Consider the following 26,336-nt stretch of genomic DNA (forward strand, 5'->3'; position numbering starts at 1 on the left):
GCCAGATCACACTGGAGGTCTTGGAGTCTCCTTTTGTTTAGCTTTTGTCTATGAAACATAGCTTGAATCTCAACCAAACTGATAACCTAGTATTTATGAGAGTCATGATCCTTTATAAAATGTCTAATCTCAATTAACTGAGATGTGTTGCAAAGTTTGTAGCAATGAAAGGAGGAAAAAAACATTGTCCACACTATTCTTGTAGGAAGGACATGTTATCCAATTGTTTCCTCTATGCTGTTACCCAGAACAGCATAAAACAATCTATGTAGCACATGCTGAATGGAAGAACTGCAAGGTTCTGCTGGTCCTCTGTTTTGGCTGGAGAGCAAATGGTGATTGAATATCTGAAGCCACATTATAAAATCTTGGCAGGGCTTGATGACTAACAGTCTACTGCCAGGTGTAAAAGGAGATGTCTTTTTTATTATCCAGTTGGCTGTGTAAGGAGATCACAATCAGTCAAGGTGCCTGCTTATCCTGCAGTTCTTGAGATGTAGAAGGATAATTCCAGGGCTGCCAGTTTGAGGTTTTATGCCTTCTCAGTACAGTTTTGGCTTCATAAATATTTAACTTATCCTGTAGCATGGTGGGAACTGGTAGAAAAACACTCTGTCTTTTTTATTTTTTTACATGATACTTGTTATTGCTGATGCATGTATATTTAATTTAAAAATTATTCCTCTTCAAAATATTTACAAAATTAATTTTAGAAGTAACACAGCTGATCATGAAGCTACCTGGAGGCAGTGATTACACTACAGCACAGGCACAATGAACTAACTTGTCATAAGGCCACATGAGCACCACTAACTTACATGGGAGTGAGTGGGAGCACATGAAACAACACCCTGACAATGCTTTGTGTTGCTTGAGTTCTCTTTTAGCTAAGGAACTACAGGTCTCAGATTAGATGCTCTGAAATAAAATGTCTGTACTGAACACATGCAACTGCTAATAATTCCAAATCCTCTGAATCCTTACATATGATTTTTTTTCCCTGAATGAAGAGACCCAACCATGTCAGACAGATGAGTGGTGAATAGCAGGAGTTACAAAACAATTTGTATCACCACCCTGTCTTGTAGACCTGAAGATTTGTTGTAGAATCATGTGATGGTTTGGGTTGGAAGAGATGTGCAAGATCAGTCAATACCCCCTCCTGGCCAGGGGCAGGGAAACTTTCCACTCACCCAGGTTGCTCAAAGTCCCATCCAGCTTCCAGGCAAGGGGCAGCCACCAATTTTCTGGGCAACCTGTTCCTGTGCCTTGCCACCCTCATAGTAAAAAATTTCTTCCTAATATATGATCTCAACCTACTCTCTTTCAGTTTGAAGCCATTCCTCCTTGTCCTGCCACTATATGCCCTTGTCAAGGGTCCCTGTTAATCTCTCTTGTACCCCTTTTAGGTACTGGAAGGTTCTATAAGGTTTCCCAAGGGGCTTCTCTTCCCCAGACTGAACAATTCCAACTTTCTAAGCCTGTCTGCATAGGAGGGGTGCTCCAGCTCTCTGATCATCTTCATGACTCTCTAGATATTCTCCAACAGGTCAATGTCCTACTTATGCTGGGGATCCCTGAGCTGAAGAAGTGATATTCTCCAGCCCCACAGTAGCCCATTAGACTCATCTAATAATGGAAAGGCATATTTTATAGTTATGTATTTTTGTTTCTTCCAAATATCATGACTTTTTGTTTCGTTTTGTTTTTAATTCTTGATTAAACAATAGTGGAGAAGACAAATATTCAGAAGAAAAATACTTTTGTGTAAATAAGACACATATTATGACAAAAAGCTTTGTACTGTCTTCTGGTGTATTGGCTTCCATAAATTTCAGTTAGTTTGCAAGGAAGGCCAGAGTCAGAGCTAAAGAACAGGAGAAAGATAGACACAACACTGGAGACTGATTTCATAATAGCAAAATCTTAAGATTTTCCTTGTTTTACTGGAATAGAAAATGAGCACAAAACAGCTCCTACAATTCAAAGTCGTTCTAGAATATCAGAATGGCACCATCTGACTTTAATGCTTATTATGCTATGTTTCTCTGGAGCAGCTTTGACTTATCTGTCGTTAAAATTTCATTTAATTCTTCTGCACTATTTCTACTTTCTACTGATTTAGATGTCTCTTTTTCCATTTTGTTACTTTTTTGGGGGCTATTTTGAAAATTGTTAGACAACTTCACTAAAATACACATTTCTCAGGAGTACTCATGGCAGCTAATGACATGGAAAATATCAGAAAGGCCTTTAATGCCTTTAATTGTTCAGCTTTATATGACTAAATCACTGCAGAACAACCAAGATGAATAAGAGCTACAAGGTCATATTTTCTGGTCAAAACAAGGGATGCACCTTGTCAGAAAATTGCAAGACTTTAGTACTAAGAAGCACAAGCAGGATAGAACTTCCTTTCAGTTGAGGGGAGCAATAGCCACCTGCTGAAAATCAAACCCCTTTGAATAGGCTTGTAGATGGGCAGTTGAATACTGATGATATGAAAGGCCATTAGCTTATTTATAAATGTTAATCCAAATATTCTATCTTACTTTAAACTATCTCATTAATGGCATCCAATAACTTGACTCTGTCCTCTCTTGGAATTGGTACTGCTCATGGTTATATGATTTAAAACCATTACCTGGACTCCAGAGTCCCTCTATTAATTAAGCATCTTTTAAGGACATTAATTTTATAGTCCTTCTACAGTCTTTTTAGGGAACTAAGGGAAGTTTCTTAGTACACTAACAGTTCTGATCCTGAACAAGATAGAAAGGTGACCTTAAAATTAGTAAGTATATTCAGAGTAGAGGCACTAACTTGATGAATCTGGAGCTTGGAATTCTTCATTAAACTGAGAGGAACCTACGGCAGCCCAGCTGGTAGAAGTGTCTCCTCACTGTAGGGGGCTGAAACTATTTCATCCCCCTTACTCATTCCATGTCTGTCCACTTCCCTAACACTGACACTTCCCTGACACATCAGCAAGGGTCACTAGTTAGTGGCAGCTCTGAAAAATGCTTTTCTTTTTTTAAAAACACTTCTCTCCTTAGCAAAGCGCTGAGAGCACAGGAGACACAGTTCACCAAAATCCAGTCAGTCTCATTCATTATTGACCAGCACAGCATTTGAACAACCTGGTGTAGATATCAAAGTACTACACAGGAGTTTTATCCTCAGTGAATCCAAAATCCATGTACTGGGAATGAGGTTTCCTTCTAACTAATTTCTTCCAGGGAAAGCTCACACACCTGAACACCTGACACTGGGATTTTCCCCCCTATATGAATTGCAGTTCAGGATCTGGCTCCTATCTCTCTGGCATTGGCTATAAATCTCATTCTTTTTGAGTCCATGTGATGACCCCAGATTTGCAAGGAATGGAAGAGAAGGCAGTGGATAATTTTTATCTGGATTTTACCTTAAATTTCTACTTGAAAGCAAAACGTAGAGGTTATGCCTTGATGACAAAAAACAAACACCAGCAGCAAATGTGAAGGCACAACATCTAAAATCTGACTTTGCAATGTTTGGATTTCTACCACAAATGGGTTAAGTAATGGAGTGTTTTAGAGAAGGTGTGGTAAATATCCATCCTGATATCTACGAATTGTAAGTGCAAGTTACAGAGGTGGTTTCCCCAAGGAAGAGGAGAACCCTGGAAAAATGCCTTGAACCCATTCAAAATGCCATAAGCAAGAAGCTTATTCACATGTTCAAGTATGCAAATGTTACTAGAATATTCCTTGTTCTCTGTGTTACCATAGGTTAATTTTTGGTGCAGGAATTTTAATATTCTTAATTGTTGTCCCCCATTGCTCTCTTCCCTCAGACTCTCCCTTAACTCCCCACCCACACCACCGTGTATAAGTATCTCTGTTGGACCCAAGACCCTGCCTTTTGCCTTTTGCCCCTGGTTACTGCCTTAGTCTAGTTTGTTCCAATACAGTGGGTGTCTTATTTTTGTTGCTTTTGTGTTATTAAAATTGCTTTTTGGACAACTGGATCAAAGCTGTCTCTCCCTCCATCAAGTCACCACGGGGCTGAGTCCCAAGGAAACTCAGAAGGGGTCTGATTGTCTGGGCTCAAACCTCTTGGGAGTTTCAGCACTTAAATATTTTCTTCCCCCAAACAATAAGGAAGAAAAGTCTATTATTGGATTTAGAAAATAGGTCACCTACTAAATCAGAATATGGAAATGGATTGTGAAGAACAATATAAAATTTTCACATTGCTTTTTTTGTTGGATTAACCAGTATGTTAGAGTTTGATCCTCTAAGTGCTGATGGAGCAACATGAGGAAAAAATTTCTATGGGAAACGTTACTCTTTAGAGAAAAGTACTAAGATGAAAGAAAGTCTGGATAAGTGTGAAGCTTTACGTAGAATCTCACAGTCAAAAAATTGTCTTTTATCATGAGGAAAAAAAGGGCTAAAATGTAATATCTGATCAGATACATTTAGATAAGTTTTCTTCAAATTGTGAATTAATTGTTTGCCCTTTTAAAAATAAATCCTCAGTTATTGTGATATAATTTTTAAATGTAAAACATTTAAAACTATTTTTATAAAGACCGTGTCCTCTCTAAAATTAAGATTATTCTTTTATTTTAAAAACTGAATCTGAACTTTATCCTCATACCAATTTAGAGGGATTTTAATATTCTTACTACCAGTATGTGTTTATATATATACACACACACACATATATATACATATATGTATGTTCATGTGCATATATATATATATATATATAAAAACAAGATTTTATGGTGCTTAACCCTCTTAAAGTGTCCTTTCCAATCCCAGTCCAATCTGCTTTTAGAGGTTGCAAAGTACTGACAGTTGATTAAATTCTAGATTTGTAAGAGCTTGATAAAACCTACATAACATGTAAGCTGCTTTAAAAAGTTTAAAAAACCAGAAAACAGTCCACAGTTCATCAGTCTGCAGAGAGCTTCTTAAAGCTGTGGGAAATAGGGGTTGTTGCAGGGGAAAGTGTGAAAAAATCCTCTGGAAGTAGGAGTAAAAGGAAACAAATGGTCAAACAGAACAGGTTTTTTAAATGGAAAAAGAGATTAAGGAAGGATTACAGTTTTTCCAAATATAATAGGCAGAAGATACTAAATATGCCAACAGCAGATTCTTCTGAAAACTAAGGGCTGTCTCCTCATTTTACAGCTCTGATACCCGCACTAGAAAGATAGAATGTGTGATCGTACCTAGAAAAAATCTATCCTCTTCTCACCTGGACAAATGGTGCTTTCAGGTGGTGAGCTTTAATGGTTTATGCAAATCAAATTAAACAATATCCAAACTGTTGTGACTTTCAAAATTATCTTTAACTGGATTTGTGGAATCCCTGATGAGAAAGAGATTACCTGGAACGTAGGTGCTCAATAAGCCAGTGGCAGGACTTGCAGGGAGGAATGGTCTGTAGGGTACTCTCTCAGGGGACTCTTCTCATTACACCATTTAATGTAGAAAAGGTTTTCTTCTTTCTCCCCAGGGATCTGACTCAAGCCATAATTAAAACTTGCAGATGCTTTTGTCCCAGCTTGATGAGAAGCATCCTTAGAAGCCCAGTGGATCAGGATTGATACCAGCCTGGACCTTTTGCCCTGGATATTCCTTGCAAGACTGGAAGCAGGCAGTGCCTGCTCCCATCCTACTGTCCTGCCTCCAGCCTTCAGCTCCATTTCCTCTGCCAGTGTGTTAGATGCCCAAGAGCATTTTCATTAGGATTAAAGAAGATATTAAGAAGGGTCTTTATTTCCACATAAGAGGACCTTCTCTGTGGAATTTGAGATTATTTCTGCAGAGAAAGGGGCCTGCTTGCTGTGGACTGTCTTGGAGAGTATGTATTAAACATACTACAAACTAAACAATACAACTAAAAAGACTAATGCATTGTGGCTTTAATAAGTCCTAGAAGTAGGTATCTGCACTGAAACTGCGCAAATGTACTTCTAAAATTAGAATATTTTTCTCCATTTGGCTTGTTAAGACTTACAACCTGGAGGATTTGTTTCTGATTTGAGTTCACTCCCTCCCAATACTTCATCTTAGCAGGGGCAGAGCAGCCTTGCTGGCAAGCTCTGCACAAGAGGTAAAGAGTTGAGTTTCCTCATCATGAATCATGCATAACTTGCTACACTATAATAGAGGAACAATAATGATCCCCTCTCCAGAGGATGAATGTAAAAGTCAAACAGATATGGACTGTTTTCTCCTCTGATCTCAAATAAATTATTTATAAATTTTATTGGGTGTTCTAAATCTACTAGAAATAATGCAAACAAAGTGTTTCTGAGAGGATATATATTGGGTTTTCTGAACATTAGTCCAGACCCCAGGTTTTTCATGTTAGTAAGATATAGTTTAACAATTTAACTTAGCTTGAAAGCAGCCTCCCATCTGTATTTTCCTATTGCTTTGTCCAGGCTTCATTAGCCTCATTGGTCTACAGCAGTCTTGGATAGAGAGTTGAAGTGTGCTCATGACACCAGAGAAGTTTCTAATTATGACTAAATGCCTTTCCTATGAATAACTGTCCTGTAAAGTTGTGACCTTATTACAAGAGAAGTGGTAAGAGCTAGACTGATTTTATAGTCTTCAAGCTATAATAACATTGGCTATTTAATTTTTTGTGATTTTCCCTGTTTAGTCCTTTCAAGTCATAATCTGCAACTTCAGTTACTAAAATATTCCTGCAGAATTTTTATTGCACAGCAATATTCCTGAATCCACTACACAATAATTCTTTTCAGATATGTATAACTTGACATATATATGTGTGGTGCAGGAAAAAACAGCGTGGCAAAGTTATCTAAAAGACTTTTTATAATTAATTTGTAATATTTCAGGGTTTAAATGTTAAGCAAATTTCAAGTAAAGATTGGAGAAAGAGCAGGTTAGGACACCTGGTTTATATTGAATGCAATTCTTCATAAAGTCAGCCTTTCAATATGTGTCTAGATTTAATTGTCATTCATTTGAAAATTAGAATTTTTTTATCTTGAGAAATAGAAATGAAAAAGAAATTTAGTGCAGATTTCTGCTCTTCTTTAAGGAAATTTCACAGCATTTTCACAATGAGGGAAATTACATGCTCATTGGTTTCAAACAGTTTTCAGTAGCTAATTAGGAAAGTGAAATAGACTATCTATTTTCATTTGCCCAGATATGATGAAAGCAGAATTACCTGCTGTGTCCTTACAACAAAATCAAGCTAAGAACAAGGACAGTGTCTTTGAAGTGTTCATTAACAAAGTGTAGCACTGGTTGTCAACATTTTTGAAACACATAGATATCAAATGAAAGTATTAAACCACAATTTCAAACAGCTAGTAGGAAGTTAAGATTTTGTTGGAATAAAATGGATTTATGAAAACTGAGAGCCTCATGTTTGTTTTTTTATTCATAAGTACAATATTTTGAGAACAAAATTAGGGGACATTTTTGGCAGTCATATTTCATTGCTTAATGTAAATACATTTCTTAAGAACAGGCCATTAACTATAATTCATTAGAAAATATTTAAATTTATTTTATGAATAACTGCTAAACAGAGGTTGTTTTTACAACATGTTTGTCTGCGCTGCCTCCTGCAGCTTGCTTCTCTGGTATATTTTCATCTTTTGAGGATAAAGTCTTTCTGGTACTCATCAACTCCTTTAACTATGTCAAGCTCTGAAATGTTTTAGATTTTCATAAAAATTCTAATTTTTAAATGAAAATTAGGAAATAATTAGACACAGATGTTCCCTCAGTTTCTCAGGGCGCTGGGACTTCCAAATGGTGTCATACAGATAATACCATACAGGTAAATGCATAAACATCATTAGCAATGACTGCTGGAGTAATTCTCCTTTGTAGCCACACTGCTGTTCATTTTCATAATCGAGTAATTAGAATTAAGAAATTCATTTCAATTAAAAATGCTAATAGATACTTTCAACCACCCCAGGTGCTTGAAAACAAAAGGATAGCAATAAAAAAATCAGATCCTTGATGATCTGAAAATACAGCTGAAAGTCCTGAGTTTCTGAAACACTTCTGAAAATTTTGTCTACAAGTCTTGTTGAGAGTAAATAGGCATAGGGGAGGCAGAATGAAAAAAGATGTAGGAGCTTTATTGCATATAGACTTTTGGAAACACACATTGGAAACTGAGTCACTTCAAAACTGGAGTCAGGTTGCCCTGCATCAACCAGGCTCCGTAAAGTCTTTTGCATCATCCAGGTCTGCACTGCATTCTCCTTCCTTCCTGTGCAGTTACTGAATGAATTGCAATTGGTGTAAAAGCTGAACTTGCATCTGAAGATATTTTCAGTGGAAAATAAGTGTATGGAGCGAATTCAGATTTACAGAGACCCAGACATTTATAGGCCCAGACATTTCTGAACAACAAAATGGCTTTGAGTGTCAAACTGGAAAACTTCACAGCAAAAGCAAAATAGCACAAGGAATTCTTGAATCCTGAAAACCCACAAAGGGAAACACTGCTGGAAAATAATGGCATCTGGAAAACACATGACATCCAAATTTCAGGTCAGAGTAACAGAAGAACAACAAAAAAGCTTTTTCATCCATGGTGAGGTTTTGGTCATTTCACCTCCTATTTTCATTGCTCCTTATGCAATGGTTCCAAGTGAATAAATGAAACTGCTTTCACTGAAAAAAAAATCATGTATATGAAATGTATCTTGAAATACAGAAAAATCTCTTGTCTTTCACCAGCAGCAAAAGCTGACACAGTAGAAAGTTTATTTTTGTATTCCAGAAAATACACAAATACTTTTTAGAGGGTCCTTAAAAACCTTTGGTAATGAGAGATCTTTCCTTGTCAGTATTATAGTTTCCTTGTAAAGCCCCATATTTCTAATGCTACCTCTTGCTTTTCTCTAAAGCACAGATTATAAAATGTTTGGCTCACAATTGGGTGGCATTCCATCGCTGGCTGTTTTAGGCACCACAAAATACTGCATAATTATAGCAATAGCATTTATCATTATTAAAATGACAGAATATTAGACATTATGAATCCAAGGGATATTGAGAAATTGGAAGGGTAATTTTGGGAGAGCAGAAACTTAATTTCTTGGTTTTAGCAATGCACAGTAATGAATAGAAGTATATCTGAAGCATCTTTATAATTTCCATGATTATATAAAATTGGAGCCTAATTCTGCAATTGTTTATGGACAAGCATACCATTCCTTGTTGTAGTTTAAAACTCGTGTTGTTTTGTTCTTACTTTTATTTTACTTCTGATTTAAACAAGGTGAATTAAAACCAGACCTCACAGGATCTTTCTGGCAAGCTGGCACAGTTCATATGACATGCCATACATTTGACATGTCAATACATCTTAATTTTCTATTGCTTTCAGTTTAAGAATTAGAAGATGTGTGGGGATGAAAGAAGCTACAAGAGATTTAAATTAAGTCATCCACTGCTATAAAAAGTAGAAGTACCGCCACTGAAAGCAACAAAAAACTTGCACTTGCTGTAAGTACCCTTAAGTTTAAACAGTTTCTGGGAAGTGAAGGGGAAATAAATTGAAATGGAATAAATTTGGAATTCCTGGAATTACTGTCTGGAAGAATTACACAAATAATTTTTCCTCTATTTTCTCTGCAAATTTTTGCTCCTCAACAGTATTTCTAGAAGTTTTCAGAAGTCACATCACAACTGTCATCCTGCAGACTCTTTTTCCACCTTTTTTCCGCCCTTCATATGAAATTAAAATAATGGAAATAATTAGTAAACTTTAATCCTTATTTTTTAAAATGTGATGTGCAATAGCAGCTAATAATTTTTTTACATTCATCTGACCTACAGATTCCATGTATCATAAAATATTTGTCCTCAAGACAGAAAAGTGTTAGCAGTCACTGAATTACTGCCTGTGTACTCATTAAGTGAATGTGAACAAGTTGATAAAAAAGTGGTCACGTAAAATGTGACTTTGTCAGTCTTCTTAAAGTAGATAGGTTTAAAAATTGCTTAAAAGAGATGCTACCTCAGAAACAAATGGAAAAAATAGAATGCTATCGGAAACAGGCTCTCCATTCCTCAAGATGTTTCAGTATTGGAATATATTTTAATGTTGCTGTTCCAAATACAAATGAAAAGCTGAAAGGTTTATTAAACATTTTTATATATAGTGGTGTGCATAGCAACAAAATTACAGAGTCACAAGAAAATTAATTGAAAATATTTGAAAATGCTTTGTTTCAAAATTTTGAGTTAGTTTATTATTAAATCAAGTTTTAGACGAGATCTTTCATTTGGTGTCCTGTTGTCTGTATTTTTCCCCTGTGGGCATTTTCCTTGGCCCAAGGACATTTTCCCTTATGCATTTCCAGTCATATGATGCCTGTGACACACTACTTTGTTTGGTTATAGGTGAATCTCAGCTGCAGTGAGGTAACACTCCAGGAAGTTCTGCCCTCAGGGAACAACACAGCCCTGAAACCTTACAAAGCACGGGGCCAAGACAATATTCACAGTTCAACCTGACTTAACAAAAATAAATATTTCAGATCCAAACACTACTTCCCCGCTCTCAAAAAAAAAAAAAAAAAAAAAAAAAAAAAAAAATCTGCCACCCAAATAGACAATACAAGTGCAGCAAATTTGGATTTCTCAAAATATTTGTCTTTGTACTAACTTCCTTTTACATGAGAGGATAAAATAATTCTAATGAGAAAATCTCAATATAATATGGAACAAGAGAACAAGACAATTATTTGTTAGTGTTGTAAAGTTTTGTACAATGAACTCTAGAAAACTATGGTCAAAGTAAAGCTTACAAAATCAGGGTTTATGAAAAATTAGGCAAGAATAAAAAGGAAAAAAAATACAAACACCCCAAAAAGCATGAAAATATGATCCTGCAGTTAAAAAAAGAACAGAGCATCCTAGATAATATCCCTCAAAGTCTTTTCAATGGCTGTAGAGATGTTCTAGCAGAGATACCTGGCATTACTCAACACAGTCATGTGTACTGAGTCATTAGTCTATGAAGTCCAGAGTAGGACATCTTCCTAGAAGCATGACTTTCAGGGGGCAAATGAAATAAATTTGAGAAGTCATATACATAGTTATACAGCAGGGCAAAATAAAAGGCTAAATTAATCTTAAAATGATACAACAGTGTAACATATATGGTATGGATGCTGCTCCCTTGGTGGAAAATAATAAGCAGCAACCTTCTTTATATTTGATATTTATTTTGGGTCACAAAAATCATTACGTAAGATTAACCATACCTGTTCAGATGAAAAGTGAACCTCATCCAGTATGCTATTGCACGCAGTAGCCAAAACTTGATTTTTCATGACAAGTTTAAGAACAGAAAAACAGAATAGTGATATTTTGCTGCAGTGTCCTCCCAGCTGCAAAAATTCATCTATGAGCCTGAAGGGATGGTTTAGTATTTTCTTTGCCTAGATAAAGTGCACTTCCATGAACTTGCTTAGCTTTGAAAAACTCACAGAAGCAGTCAAATTGGAAGGGACGACATCTGGTCCAGCCTCCCTACTCAGGAAGAGCCATCCCAGAGCACAAGGCACAGGACTGCATCCAGATGGTTCTGGAATATCTTTCAGTTGACTAATACAAGTTTTAATATCTACAACACTCTTGAAACATGAAGTTCCACATCTTAACCCCTCTTGTGTAAAGAAGCATTTATAAACACCTTCCAGTTGCTGTTCCATTTGATGTCCTCTTCTGTGGGAAAGGCTGATGAACAGCCACTCTATTCATCATGTTTCCTAGGGGAAATCTTTTAGGTGTCATATCAACTCAATACACACCAGCACAGCATAAAACTCACCTAACCTGCACAAATCAGGGGGTATCACACTGGAGCCAGCAAGGCTAAAAGCCTGGTGTTGCCCAATTATCAATATCAGTAAGTACCAAAATAAGAATGTTTTTCCTGGTGACCATACCTGTCGCTGGTTTTCTGTCTCTAGTCTCAGTCTGGCTTCCACACATCTTCTGGTCTCCAGGAAGGCTTGACGCTGTGCTCTGTCTGATAGGTAGCTAATGAAGATTCCTGCAGTGTTCATACACATAAATAACACTGCCTGAGCTGCAATCTGCAATGAACAACAAATAGGATTTCATTAGACAGGAGAAGAAAAAATATCTGTTTTAAAAAAATGAAAGAGAGACAAGGACAGCTTTGTAGGCTGCAAAAATAGCAGTTAGGAAAGTTTGCATAAAAGAATGTCTTGAATCTTAAGTAGAGACATCAACTTTGTAAATTGTCTCTGCCTTGAGGATGAGATATGGAGTATTTGGCGACATTAAACTCTGGTTGAACCACAAATTATATTTCCAAAAATTGACTCACAGAGCTCTAGCCAGGAATGATTACAAACGTAATTAGCAATTTTTTTTGGCACTGTCTCTTCTATAAGAGCAACTTTGTGATTTGTTCCATGGCTTTAGTTTGGAAAACAAGTCATATTAAGGAAAACAAGAACTGTCACTTAGCTAAGAATTAATATCAGTGATAATAGTTATTGTATTATTATTGACTAAATTAAATACATTAATTTTCAGCTGATGCCAAAGCACAAATTTGCACAATCTAAATTCTGAACCATTCACTAGGGAAAGCTGAAAGGATAACCAAATTCTTGCACAGCCAGTGCCAGTGTACACAGATTTTTTATTTGCTGAAATCTACATAAGAGCTGAACTGGTTTTCCTTGTAGCAGCTGCGTCACAGCTTCTTTCTTTTCCATATTAAGTCAAGAGAGCCAAGTGAGAGTGGATCACTGGACAGTGTAAATTTCAGTGGATTATTTGTCTGTCATTGACGTCTTTTTGTGCTCTGCATGTTTGTAAGGCAGGACACATCAACACCATTGAAGTGAGGACTGATTGGGAAAGTGAGTAAGAAAGTGCCAGTATTTGACTCTACTAGAGAGAGGACAAAGTTCTGCTGCCTCACTACCTTTATCCAATATCTCATCCTTGTCATTGGTTGAGATTTCAAAGGCTCTCATAGCTATGGGTGGTACCCACAGGGTCATAGCAACATCAGAACAGCCACAACAAGGCAGATCAAATGTTCATCATTCAGGATACTCTCTCTAATAGTGAAAAAAAGAAAGTTCTCAGGCAGGAACAGAAGGATAAAACAGTAAATACTGTGTACAAAAGTACAGCAAGAATTCTGTGATGTCTTGTCAAAATAGTCTTGAACACTCCAGAAATCTGTGGTTGCAGAACATTTTGGAATGGACATTGTATTTTTTCTTACCATCATCTAATAATCAGTTTTCCTAAAATCCAAGTTGTTTGTCCTAATAGAAACTCCCTAATCTCATGCTTTGACTCAGAGTCTGCAGGTCTTGCTCCCCACAGTCATGTGGGTTTGAAAGTGAGATCTGATATCAGACAAAAAGTATCTGGTTGAAATTTCAACTTTATATATTCCCATATTTCTGATTCTGGAGTATTGTTCTACTATAGTACATGGAATTAGTTTGCAATTTATATGCCATGATTAAATAATAATGCATATCCTGGCACCAGATGAAATTTCGTTTAACCCTTTCTGGAAGTAGGTGTCTAGACAAGGCTTGTGAGAGTTGGGCATGATTAGCATGATCCTTGCATCTCCCTGTCTTCCAGGATCCTCTAAGCTCGAGGTGGTACACTGAGTGCACCTGCACAACTTTTCCTGATGCCCTTTTTAAGTTAATAGTGTATTTGGCTCCTATGTCACTCAATAATAAAGTTTTTTTACAATTTAATTAGATCCTTTGTGATAAAAATGTTTCTTTTTTTCCTTTAATTCACAGTTTTATCATTTGTTTGAGTGCTGCATGATATTTATAAACAGTGAGTAATCATTTCCAATTAATTTCCTTGCCACCGTTCCTTGATTTTACTGACTTAAAACATAACCCCTTGCTTTTACTTTTTAAAAGGGAGGAATTTGATAGTCACTCTGCATGTATCACTATTCTCCCTTTGCACTTTCTGCTTTTTTCCTGTTATCCAGCATACTCTGTTTTACTTGAGAGATGTTGCCCTGGACCAGCCAGCTTCCCCCAGACACTCTCTGCCTTTGCTCCGAGATAAATCAGAGAAGGCAGTAATTTTATCTATGAGATAACTCCTTTCTGGCGCAAAGTACTAAGAGGTGTATGATGAGGTGATGCGAGATTGAGACTAGCTGAGAACTGAATTGTTCAGCAGGACAACTGAAATCAGCTGTGGGAGGCTGGAGGAGTCAACTTTTCAAACCTTTTTACTTTGACCTGGACTGTATTTTCACACATACTAGGAAAGTAAGAGTAGAGGGTGAAAAAAATAAGAAAATCCCTCCAGAACATTTAAGAAGTGCATTTCAACAGTGAAAGCAGTGACAAGGTGGTTGCCTTTGCTGGCAAATTCATTCACAATTTCCTCATAAGCCCAGTTCATTCACCCATCTCTGCTAATGCTCAGGACTTGTTCCACTCATTTCAGTAGATCTCCTTAGAGCAAATGCACTAGAATTTGGCTTTCAATTAGATTTCATGAGTACATAATTTGATTTGGAGGAAGTGAACAATGGAAAACATGTTACAGGTAAAACAACAGCTTAGGCAGGGGCAGAATCAGCTTTTCCGACACATAGTGTCTGATTGAAACTGTTCCAAATAGTAAAGCACTGTGATTTGCAAGGCATACTAATCAGGGGCTCTTATTAATAAAATAATAAAAATATTCAAGTCTTAAATATAAGACTTGAGTCTCTTATTGCTGCTCCTTTTTTTCCAGAGCTTACTGAGGCAAATTCCAAAAGTCTTGGAGGATTTTCTACAACCTATCAAGGCTACAAGCCAGGACAGACTGTTTTCGAAGATGTACAGAGTTTCATATCTTTTTTAATGACATGAAAATAATCAATGGTCACACAGTATGGAAGCTGAGGCATAATTTGAAAAAAGAAAATACTTTCACAACATTTATAAGTCCATTTGTACCTTGCACAGCACTTAAATAACAAACAGTAGTAGCACAGCCAGTGATCTTAAAAAGCCATGAGTGATATGTTTTGATTTTAAATAGGGCTCTGAGGAGATCTGCTACTTGAATATTTAAAAAAAGCAAAGAAGGTACCCTTCACCACACTGCTTGGGAATATCTCTGTAACAGGATCCTCACTGGCCCTGCTGAACCTGCAGTTACACATAGTCACATAATAGGATAAACAGAGCTAAAGGAAGTTACATGACAAGATCACTGAGGCAGTAGAATCACAGAATCACAGACTCATCAAGGTTGGAAGAGACCTTCAAGGTAATCCATTCCAAGCATCAACCCAACACCATAATCACCCTTAAATAACATCTCAAAGTTCCACATCTAGATGCCTCTTGAAATATCCTAGACTCAACTACCTCCCTGGTCAACTTTTTCTAACCTGCCTGACTACTCTCTCAGAGAGAATTTTGTTTCAAATATCTAGTCTGGCCACAATTTAAGAACATTTCCTTTTGTTCTTTCACTTGAGACATGGCAGAAGAGACTGACTACCACCTCACTGAAACCTCCTCTCATGCAGTAGTAGAAATCAATGAGGTGCTCCTGAGTGTCCTCTTCTCCAGATGAAACAACCCCTGTTTTCTCAGACACTCCTCACAGGACTTGTTATCCAGACCCTTCACCAGTTTCATTGCCCTCCTTTGGACATGCTCCAGCACCTCAATGTCTTTTTGGAAGTCAGGGGCCCAAGAAGAAGCAGCCATTAAAATTCTTACTCCAAAACTCTTCATTTCCCTTAGGGGGTGATTTAGAACTTAGTTCACATAGAAATCACGTGTCAAATAAATTGTCATTTATAAAGTGTCCTCCACACAGGCGCCTCAGAACCCTTTGCAAAATCACCATGAAAACTAGCAAAAACCTAAGAATATGAGAGGATGCAAGTCAGACATAAGCTTAGTTTAAATTTGACAGAACACATTGATTGAGATAACATCATTTTTATCTGCCATTAATATAAAAAAGGCTTTGCCAAGATAGCTGAAACCAAGAAAATGTTTTGAGTTGATTTGAGAACCACCAGGTTTCAAAGAAAAAATTAAAAGGCACCAGACATGGCTCATGAGGAAGAAGTGATAATCAAAGCAGCTACAGTGTAGAAATTCAAGAGAAGAGAAAAAGGAAAATTCATTGAGAAGATGGTGAAGTAACTCCCAAGTCTGGTGTGAAGTGGTAGGTAATCAGCTACAGACATTTTTTCAAGGCAGAGTTGAATCTAGTTCAGGAAGCAGGAAGTTCAGAAGGGTACAAGTGAGATACTGGGCTAAGCATAACAACAATTTTTAAGTATTTCTTCTATTAGGAGCACCTAATAGAGTTGGCCTTCCTTAGGAGTTTACACAGAATCCTGTAATCTTATGAATGACTGGAAGCAAGTTAAAGAAGGTTTAAAAAATGTCAGAAGTTTCAAGACTTCGAAAATCATAACTGAACTGTGCTTTAGTTTTACCATGATGTCCTTTTTTTGAAACACACTGTTGTCCCTCAGGAAATTTAGAGCCATAAGGCCAGTCATTAACAGATGTTTAATGGAGTGTATAGTGACTGAGTGAGTTTAGCCCTTCTAAATAACACATAACCTGAGGAAAAGTGAATATTTATGAACCTTCACCAAACCAAATGGATTGGAAATATGTTGATTGATAGACGGCCCTAAAAGGTTGTAACTGACACAGTTAATCTTCATCATGAAGTTGAGACAACACCACCATATATCCACATGGAAAGCACAGTGGAGGCAGAGAAGAGAAAGCTGACTAAGTTTAGAAATTATTCTGAAATCCAGAAGGACCATGAACTACCTCAAGTGCAGAAATACGCTCTAGAATGTTTAGCAGAAATAAACCTATTATTAACCTCTTCAGCAGGCAATTTTGTTCTGCCTCATAAAAACAGAGCAGTGTCGGAGCTGATGTCACCCAAACTCATGTAAGAAGTAAAGAAATGGTTTTCAATGTCATATCCAGCTAGACATTCTCGGGGCTTTAGCAACAGATTAAATTACTTCTTGTCTGTTTTGGAAAAATTGGGAGGGTAAACTTCTGCTTCTTAGGAGCATTTTCAACATGTGCCACATAAAGAACTGGTTGCTATGGTAAATATTATTGGCTAATTAAGTTTGGAGAAGCATTTTGGTTCTTCATTAGTTGTTTAACAAAATAGAAGTTCACCACAAGGGGTTTTTTTTTGTAATTAAAATGTCTCATAAAACACTCTCTCCCTTTTTGATCACTGTTCTACTTGGATTATTTGAGGGAAAATCAGAGGCTCATATAAGAACTTATCACAAGGAATGGACTGAGAGTTGCACAAGACCAAAATGCTCTACTTTTTCTAAAATAGGAACATCTGGCAGCACAGACTACCACTCTCTCACTGCTGGGCTGCAGCAAGCCTCTATCTCCCACTGAGAGTATGATTTTATGAATCAAAGCTCTTGGCAAAGAAACTAGTAAGTACCTGTTTCTCTGTACTCCCTCATGCCCACCTTGATCCCTCAGTACAGCTTCCCCTTTGTTGTGCCAGATCAATTATTTGTGGGACCATACTGTGAACTATATCAGGGAACTTAGCCAACTTAAACAACAAACATTTGGTGTTGGCAGTGATTTTTGTATCTAGAGCAATTGTCTGATTAAGTTCACAGCACAGCCTCCACAGGAAGAGGAAGCATGTGAACGTTCATAGCTGGCACTGCTGCCAACTCATTAGATGGAAATCATTGCTGCCTTATTGTTAAATCACCTTGTAAAGAGTGTTTTTATTCCCCAGGTTCACTCATTCTGACTTCTCCTGGGTCTAACTGCTAAATTCCCCTGGTCATGATAAGGGAGAGTTTTGTTTGTTTAGTTTGTGGGTGCTTCTTCCCTGTCTTTCATTGGAAACGAGTCTGGGCCACAAAGGTCCCCAAACTGCTGCCATGACTTTCCAGAAAACTCACATGTCCCTGATCCTATTTTAAATTGCATAAGTACAACAGATGTTTATCTCCTACTCACAGCTGGAGTGAGTGCTACTCTTTTATCTGAACTACATACATGTACTTTAATGAAAGACAGAAATATGCCTTATCCTTTGGAAGACGGGGAAGGAGAAAAGCATAATGTTTATTTATGGTAAAGTTAGACAAGCACAGACTATGATGGCTAAGAACACATTAACCCCACCCACCACTGATTTGCTACATGAGAAAGAAGCCATTTGTACCAGAGTCACCATCTGATTTCATGTTTAGAACTGAATTTTGTGGTTCAGCTGTGCATAGCTCTCATGGGAACATTGGCTGATTCTGTAAAAACTCCAACCTTATTCATGCCTCTAGAAGAGATGAGATCTTTTAAGAAGCCTGATCTTGCTGCTTCCAGACCTGTCATTGGAGGACTTCACTGTGTACTTAGGAACAGTCTGGCCTTTAAGGTGCATGAAATCTGCAGCCTGCAAGCAGGTTGGCCCTATCAAAACATAGAGTGTACCACAAGAAATTATTAGATTACCTTCAATGAAAATAATTGGTTTCAGACAGAGTTTTGTCCATCCTGTTGCAAATATATCCTAACACAAATTTTTGTCCTGTTAGTGATTTAGAAAGCAAAAACCATTTTCCCTCTGAACAATGACAAGTTTGCATAAAATCAATTGTTCCAAATCAAGATAGTATTCAAAAATACGTATCTTTAATATTCAGAACAGGAGTGTAATTTGCTATTAGAAAAAATAGCTGTATCCTTTTTTGTTCTTCCTCCCATTGAATCCATTTTAAATGTAGAAAATTGATTGTCTGATTAAGTTGCTTATAAATAGCTAAAGCCATGCAAATTTGGGAAGTCAGCTACAAACTATGGCAAAACTTTTGCAATATGGTGTGGTACAAGAAATTTTCCAAGAAAATAAGGTAAATAATATGATATCATAATTTTATCATATATCATATCAGACACATAAGGACTGACATAACTGAGGAACGCAGAGGCAGTCAAACAAATACATAACCCCACTAGTGCCATCGAGCAGCCCCAAAGTTTCAACATATGTCCTCCTGTTCCCCTAGAGTTTGTCTAAAATTTAGAGTTCAGGAATAATTTTAATAATAAAAAAAAAAGTATTCTGGGACTTTAGATAATCTTTTTTAGGTACTTTTCTTTTTATAGATGTTAAAGTGACTAGACGTGACTGGGACAATGTCAGTGGCAGGGTCAGAGCCCATGCATACAGGGGAATGAATATTCATGGGAAAAATGTCTTTCACTTTTTAGAAACTGTTTTCCGTGGCTATAAGGTATTTAGCTGAATTCTCTGACACTTACCTAGGAACTGATCCTGAACTATGCAATGAAATTTGGAGATCACATCTCCAGATGTGATCTGAGCAGCACAGTGCCCTTCTGTCATCATTTTGTATACAAGATGCTGTCACCTCCAGATATCTGAAATGTTCCCATTTGGAAAAAACAATCTTATCTTTTTTTACAGGAATAACTTTTTCCATTCAGTATTTTCTGTGTATTAGGTACCTTTTTCCTCTACTTTGAGATAGCTCTATTGTGGAGTAATTACAAGGAGAACTCTAAAGCTAATCTTCCAGATGTAATTATTTCATTGCCAAAAAACATCACCTTGTTTGGTGTATTTATAAGTAAACCTAGAGGGCTCAGACAGGAATCTCTTCTCTTCCCCAAATATGTGTGATCTTGAAACCACAGCACATGTACTACAAGAATACTTTAAATTACCTGTGCTATCTAACTAGGAGTAGATCCTGCAGCTGTTTCTCTTCCTGCACTTCTATATTTCAGAGTCATGAAGCTCTGTCTGACTCCAAAATTTTCCCTGTACTTTTCAATTGCCAGTTACAATAAACTGGCAGGAGCTATTGATCCCCTGAAGGCAGAGAGACCCTGAAGATTGACCTGGACATATTAAAGTTTATGTATGAAGTTGAACAGAAACAAGTACTGGATTCTGCACCTGGGACAGGGCCCTGGAAAGGATCTGGGGCTGCTGGGTGATGGCAAGCTGAACATGAGTCAGAGGTACTCTGGCAGCCAGGAGGGCCAGGAGTGTCCTGGGGGGTATCAGGGACAGCATCACCAGCTGGGCAAGGGAGGGGATTGTCCTGCTCTGCTCTGCACAGAGGTGGCCTCACCTGCAGTCCTGTGTGCAGTTTTGGGCACCAGAGATATTAAAAAGATACAGAGCTATAGGAAAATGTTCAAAGGGAGGCTATGAAGATGGTGAAGGACCTAGATAGAGAGGAAGACATATGAGGAGCAGCTGAAGTTACTTGAGGAGACCAAGGGGAGATGTCATCCGAAGTTTCCTCATGGGGGAAATGGAGTATCAGGCACTGATCTCATCACTCTCTTAACCTGTGACAGCACTCAAGGGAATAGCCTGAAGTTGTGTCAGGGAAGGGTTAGGTTGGATATTCAGAAAAGGTTCTTCACCCAGAGGGTGTTTGTGCCCTGGGACAGGCTCTCCAGGGAAGTGGTCACAGCCTCAAGCCTGACAGAGCTCAATGAGCATTTGGACAATATTCTCAGGCACATGCTGTGATTGTTGGAGTTGTCCTGTACAGGGCAAGGAGCTGCACTTCAAGGGTACTTGAGGCTCCCTTCCAACTCAGGATGTTCTATGATTCTATGCAGAAATTGTCCTCCTTACAAGCTGCATATTTACTCTTCAAAACAAATATCCAAGTAATTATGTTCAAAAAGAGCCACATTCCATTTAAAGCTGCTTGAGAAATAAATCACTCCATCTGAAAGTTACAACACCTAAACAAAGATTTACAAGAAATTAATCTGAAATGGGGAAGTACACCCATGAATTCCTGGATACTGAGAATTAAAAAAAAAAAAAAAAAAGAAAAAAAGCCTGTGGGCTTTTTGTACGCAATCCTTACAAAACATTACATTTTCCCCTTGCATTACATGCATGGATATCTGAGTTGTAAATAACTGTCTCCCAGTAGAAATGTACCAGTACTTGAGGACCAAGCATTAAACGTCATTTCACTGGCAAAAAATTCCAGCTGACACCTCATCTGGAAAATTCTGAGAGCATCACTGAGTTTAGGATGAGCCTGGACAAGTTAAACTAGGATGCCTAAAGTGAAAGTCACTTCTGGAAATTTTCTTCAAATTATTACAATAGTTTTACCGAAGTCAATGTCAGATAGCCAAAGCAGAAGAAATCCTAGTAGATTCCTTAGTAGATTATGCAATTGATTAGGAGTAATGAAAGTAAAAGAAAAAACCCCACATCACAGCTGTTTTACAGCATTGGGAAGAGTCTCACTACATTTTAAGGAGAAGTGAATAATGAAGTGTGCATTTCTGCTAAGTGTTTTTGGGGTGTTTTTCTGCACAGCTGTTTTTGCTCTGGATTATGGCTCTTATCCAAAGTAAGATGTCAAAACACAGTGACCAATAATTATGTTTGTAGGGCTGACAGCTGTTCATCTTTTCTGGCATACCTCATTGCTCTTTTTATCTGGTGAATTGTATTCATGTCCCAGAAATTATCTGCAGGACATACTCCATGTCTCTTCCCACTGGAACAGGCAATTGTCATAATTTGTGTGCAGGTGACCCTGACTTGGTGCATTCTACAGAGCTCTAACAACAGACTGCACAAGAGAAGCTTTTCTTTATTCTTCCTAGTTATGTTAGGTCAGTTTGCATGTATTTTCCTCTGAACTACCAAGCCATGGCCATAGGACAAAGAAATAAGCAATATTCTGTAAATAATTTTTCCCTTTTGGTATTACAATGGAAAAAAAAAATAAAGTAATACCAAAATGTAAGGATCTTAAATTACTCTTGAACTCTTTATCAAGAAATAGACAACCTTATAAAATCCACTCTAGTCTGTGTCAGAGTGAGACTAATACCTATTAAAATTGAATTGGTTTAACTGAAATAATACTGAGAATGCTGGTAATGAAAAACGCATGAGGGATATCACAGTGTTGAGTGTCCTTTTCCGAACAAGCTTTGCCCTTCAAAACCTGCTTATATTCTGATGGGATGCTCTACTAATTACCTGTGTATGTTAATCAGTGATACCTGCTGGCAACCAAACCATCCCTTACAGCTGTTATTTTTTTTAAACTATACAAACAAACAAAGCCACCAAAACAATGATGGAAACAAAAGTTCTTTTCACTTTCTTGTTAGCATTTTTTACAGTAGGCCAGTCTCAAGGCTACCTTTTCCCCACAGTTTTACCTATAAGTGGCTGCCATTTTGTGTGGGTGTCACTGGTGATGGAGTTTGCCCATTGAATTTGCTGCTGATTGATGTGTGAGATGACAAGAATCGACTTAGAGTTCTCAGATCAGATGTTAGCTTTGCTAGACCAGAAATAATATGGAAAATATCTTCTCTTTCCAAATTCCCCATCATGACTGCTCTGCTTCCATTTAAAATTACTTTTTGAAAAGTGACCAAAAAACTCCAATAAAAGCAATTGATATTCCTGTCTTTATTTTTTTCCCCCTCGATATCTCCTTTTCTTGCCAGCTGTGATGATCTGAAAACCAGGAAAAAGCAGAACTCGACAATTCTATTTTTAGAGTCCTTTCTTAACAAAACCTTGAAAACCCCTGAAACAATCTATAAATGCCCCAAACACCTGTTTTCTTCACTGTCCCTTGTTGAGCTGTAAACATGAGATCCACACTTCAGAGAAATCTTGGGGATAATGAAAGAATTAGTTGTAGTCTGACTTCAGTGTACACAGAATTTCAGGCATCCTTTACTACACTGAGAACCAGTGCTCAGACCTCGGGAGACTTCAGGAAATGGAGAGCCCATGAAGATATGGATGAACTTGCAAGGGAAACTTTAGGATGGCTGCGGATTTGTAATACGGCCCAGGAGACTTTGCCCTCCAGGGCTGAACTGAACACATCTCAGGCACAGCAAGACAGAGTGACACAAGGTTAAACAGGAATTTTATTGATATTTAATGTTATTTGATGTTTTCTTTAAAGTCTGCTTTAACTCAAGATTTTTAAACTATCATTTAGGGCATATCCTGAACAGAAAACAGGGAAAAGACGTGGGAACAAATGGAAATGTACCAGACAAAAGCCGTGAGAGGGCACAGCATTCCAGGCCAGCTGGATTAAAACTTTATCTCAGAGAGTTAGACGAGGACAAACATTTTCCTTTGTGAAACCTATGGGTGTTGTTCTGCTATTAGTCATGGTGAACGCTTCAGTGTGGTGAGCTAGAAGAAGTCAAACTGACATCAAAAGTACAGAGAGTGCTGTGGGAAAGAGTTGATTCAGTCCTTGGCTGACAGAATATACCAGAGACAAATAATGAAGGATTAGGCTTCTCCTGACACTTTGATAGCTGAGGAGACATATAGTGCAGGATTCATTTGGCACTGACAGTGGTGTGATTTAGGACTAATTCCTTTGAAGGCAATGGCTTTTTCTGGTTTAAAACAAGGATGGGATTAATATCAAACCCTGATATTTACCGTGAGCCAAATTTTCCTTGCCTGACAATACAAGCCATGCCTTTGTTTTCCCTGCCTGTATAAGCACGAGAAACAGAAACTGGACTGTTCATGGAATATTAAATAAATGACGCAAAGCAAAACAAGCTCTGTCTCTGATGTTGAATAATGAATACTGCTGATACAAGGAATGCTGCTGGAGACTGTTAAATCTTGATGGATATAATCTAACAAGAGAAGCCCCTCAGATGATTTGCATCAGGACGGCTGTGTACAGGGTTTGATACAATGCACACACGTGAATGATGTGGACATTTTTGCAGTTTGAATTGTGTAAAGGCACCCACTCAGGAGCAAGGTCAGTCTTTATCTGCTCACACAGAAGCTGATTGTCTTCAAAAGGAAATTTTCTTGGGCAAAGCAATGTTTGGTCTTAGTGAGTATTTAGCTCACAGATTTAATATTTAAGTCAATATCACTGCAGTCAGGATACGTAAATATTGTGCTCAAAGGAGCACTCAGCAGACCAGTGCTTAAAAAGAAATTGGGTGTGGTTTGGGAGATGCTGGCATATGAATACCAAGGCTGATGACACTGTGTTACGTGGCATAAAAACCATCCCATAATTTCAGCCAAGAATTAGCTGATAAAGTTGATCTCTCACTGGAATTTTAGGCAGGAGAGAGAACATTATTTCTGAGCTTAAAAAAAGAAAACCAAAGACAATCAGTTTTATAAACTGATCTTCCAACTGGCAAATATTTTTTGAAAGCCAGTCCTAGTATTTAAATTATGAAACGGTTGAAGGAGAAAGGTCTCAGGTAATGACAGGGTGAGACACTTCATTGAGTTTAACACTTGATCCAGATCTCCATCTATTTGATGGATGTATTTATCCTGGCCCTGATGGTTTTTCAAGCAATCTCTTCTGACAATCTTGATCTGTTAGATATCAGAACAAGAGTGAAACAAAGCATTTCAGATATCCTAAGGAATCACTTATGGCTCCTTCCTGATAACAATTTGAATATTTTGGTTTCTCTACAAAGATAAAATCAGTTCTTACTGCACAAGTTCTGCCACTCAGCCAGTTAGCATTGGTCAGATTGTTTCAAACTAAAAAAAAAAAAAAGAGATTTTGTCTTAAAGTAAAATAAGGCCCCAGCCAAGCTCCATTGTTCAAGCTATCTTCGTCTCATTTAGATAGTGTGCTGCTAAAAGCAATTAAAGCCATGTCTGTACAGAGCATTATGAACTCACTAGCTGTTGATCTAAAGCTGATATCTCAAGGCTGACACGTGTACAGTAATTACACGTGTAACCTATATTAAATTCTAGGTAAAAACAAGAACAAGCTCAAATGGCTCCTCCATGTTGTCATCCTCATGAATATTCACATCCATTTGTTATTCAGCATAATTAATCATTATATGAGTACAAGCCTAACATATTTTTCCAATAAATGCACTGTGTAGTAGTATCATAAATTACTTTTTTCCAGGCATTTTGATCCTTCTTATCTTCTGACATGTTCCTGTATAGTATTTTATGCAAGGAGTTTATAAAAAAAACCCAAAGACTAATGCCAGTTATTACTTTTAAGGAGAAAAATATTAATTGTAAAAGTAGAACACTGTGACTAAATAATTCACAAGATGATATTAAAAATACAAATATTAATTATAAAAGTAGAACACTGTGACTAAATACCTCAGAAGATAATATTAAAAATACAAATATTAATTATAAAAGTAGAACACTGTGACTAAATACCTCAGAAGATAATATTAAAAATACAAATATTGGAGAACAATGTTTAGAGACAAGCAACACAAATATGGAACAGTTTTATGAGGTGCTAATTTTTTACAAGTGTGTGTTTCAATGTTAAAATTTTCAGTTCCTGGCAGAATTAGAAAAAAAAAAGCCCAAACTCCACCCTCACATCTTTTATATTTTCCTAGTAAGTAGTAAAGGATTGCAACTGCTGCATTTCTGAAAAACTCAGGCTTTTAGGAATAGAAATGCCTTTCTTAGGCTGATACATTTCTGGTGGCCTCCAGAAGGGAAAACATGGCTACATAGAGATATTTAAGATTTAGACTACACCTGCAGCATGTGCAAAGTATGTGGCAGTCCTCAGCTTCCAGGTGGACTGGAAAACTGAAATGGAAGAGTCATTGCAAAAGAGTAAGGCAAAGTTCCTTCTCTGGGAGGAGTCAGCTCTTGCTGACCTCAGTATTCAATAAAAATTCCTTGCTGGATGACAAAACACCACAGATCTGCAAGACTTGCAATTGTGAGGTGGTAGCTCAGGGGCCAGTCCAGTCAGGAACAGAGCAATACCACTGAATTTGGATGGGATGATCCATCTGGAAAAATGCATCCTAATCCATACACTGTCAATGTGTACATCTTCAAACTTATTATAATGATGAAAAAACACGGGATGTCCTACCTTTACTGACCACCTGAGACTTCCACCAAGAAGAGCAAGAGTAACTGGATTTTTCCTGTGTATTTAATACCATCTTCTATCTTGAAAAAAAAATCCAGGATAATTTGCAAAGTATTCATTTTTCAAAGAGATTCTTGTGTCTGGCAGGAGTAAAAATGGTTGTCTGAAAATACTTCACTAAAGTTGTCTGTATAATTACCCTGAACGTCTGCTACTGATTTTGTAGTCTGTAAATGAAGACGTTTTCCTGAAAGACTGAATTGCCCTTCACAACATGAGAAACTTGATTAAAATACACTACCAAGGTGGGAATTTATTGCCCTTGAAGAGAGCAT

General features: G+C 37.4%; 1 protein-coding gene across 1 annotated transcript in view; it reads right to left on the bottom strand.

Moving 5' to 3' along the window:
- The window catches only part of ADCY8 (adenylate cyclase 8), a 117,911-nt gene that overhangs the window by 74,357 nt on the left and 17,218 nt on the right, over window positions 1-26,336 (bottom strand). Inside the window, exon 2 of the mRNA XM_066336170.1 lies at window positions 11,969-12,118. Coding sequence (XP_066192267.1) covers window positions 11,969-12,118 — 150 coding nt within the window. The remainder of the gene's footprint in view (window positions 1-11,968; window positions 12,119-26,336) is intronic.

Source organism: Sylvia atricapilla, chromosome 1 (genome assembly GCF_009819655.1).
Source record: "Sylvia atricapilla isolate bSylAtr1 chromosome 1, bSylAtr1.pri, whole genome shotgun sequence".
NCBI classification, from domain to species: domain Eukaryota; kingdom Metazoa; phylum Chordata; class Aves; order Passeriformes; family Sylviidae; genus Sylvia; species Sylvia atricapilla.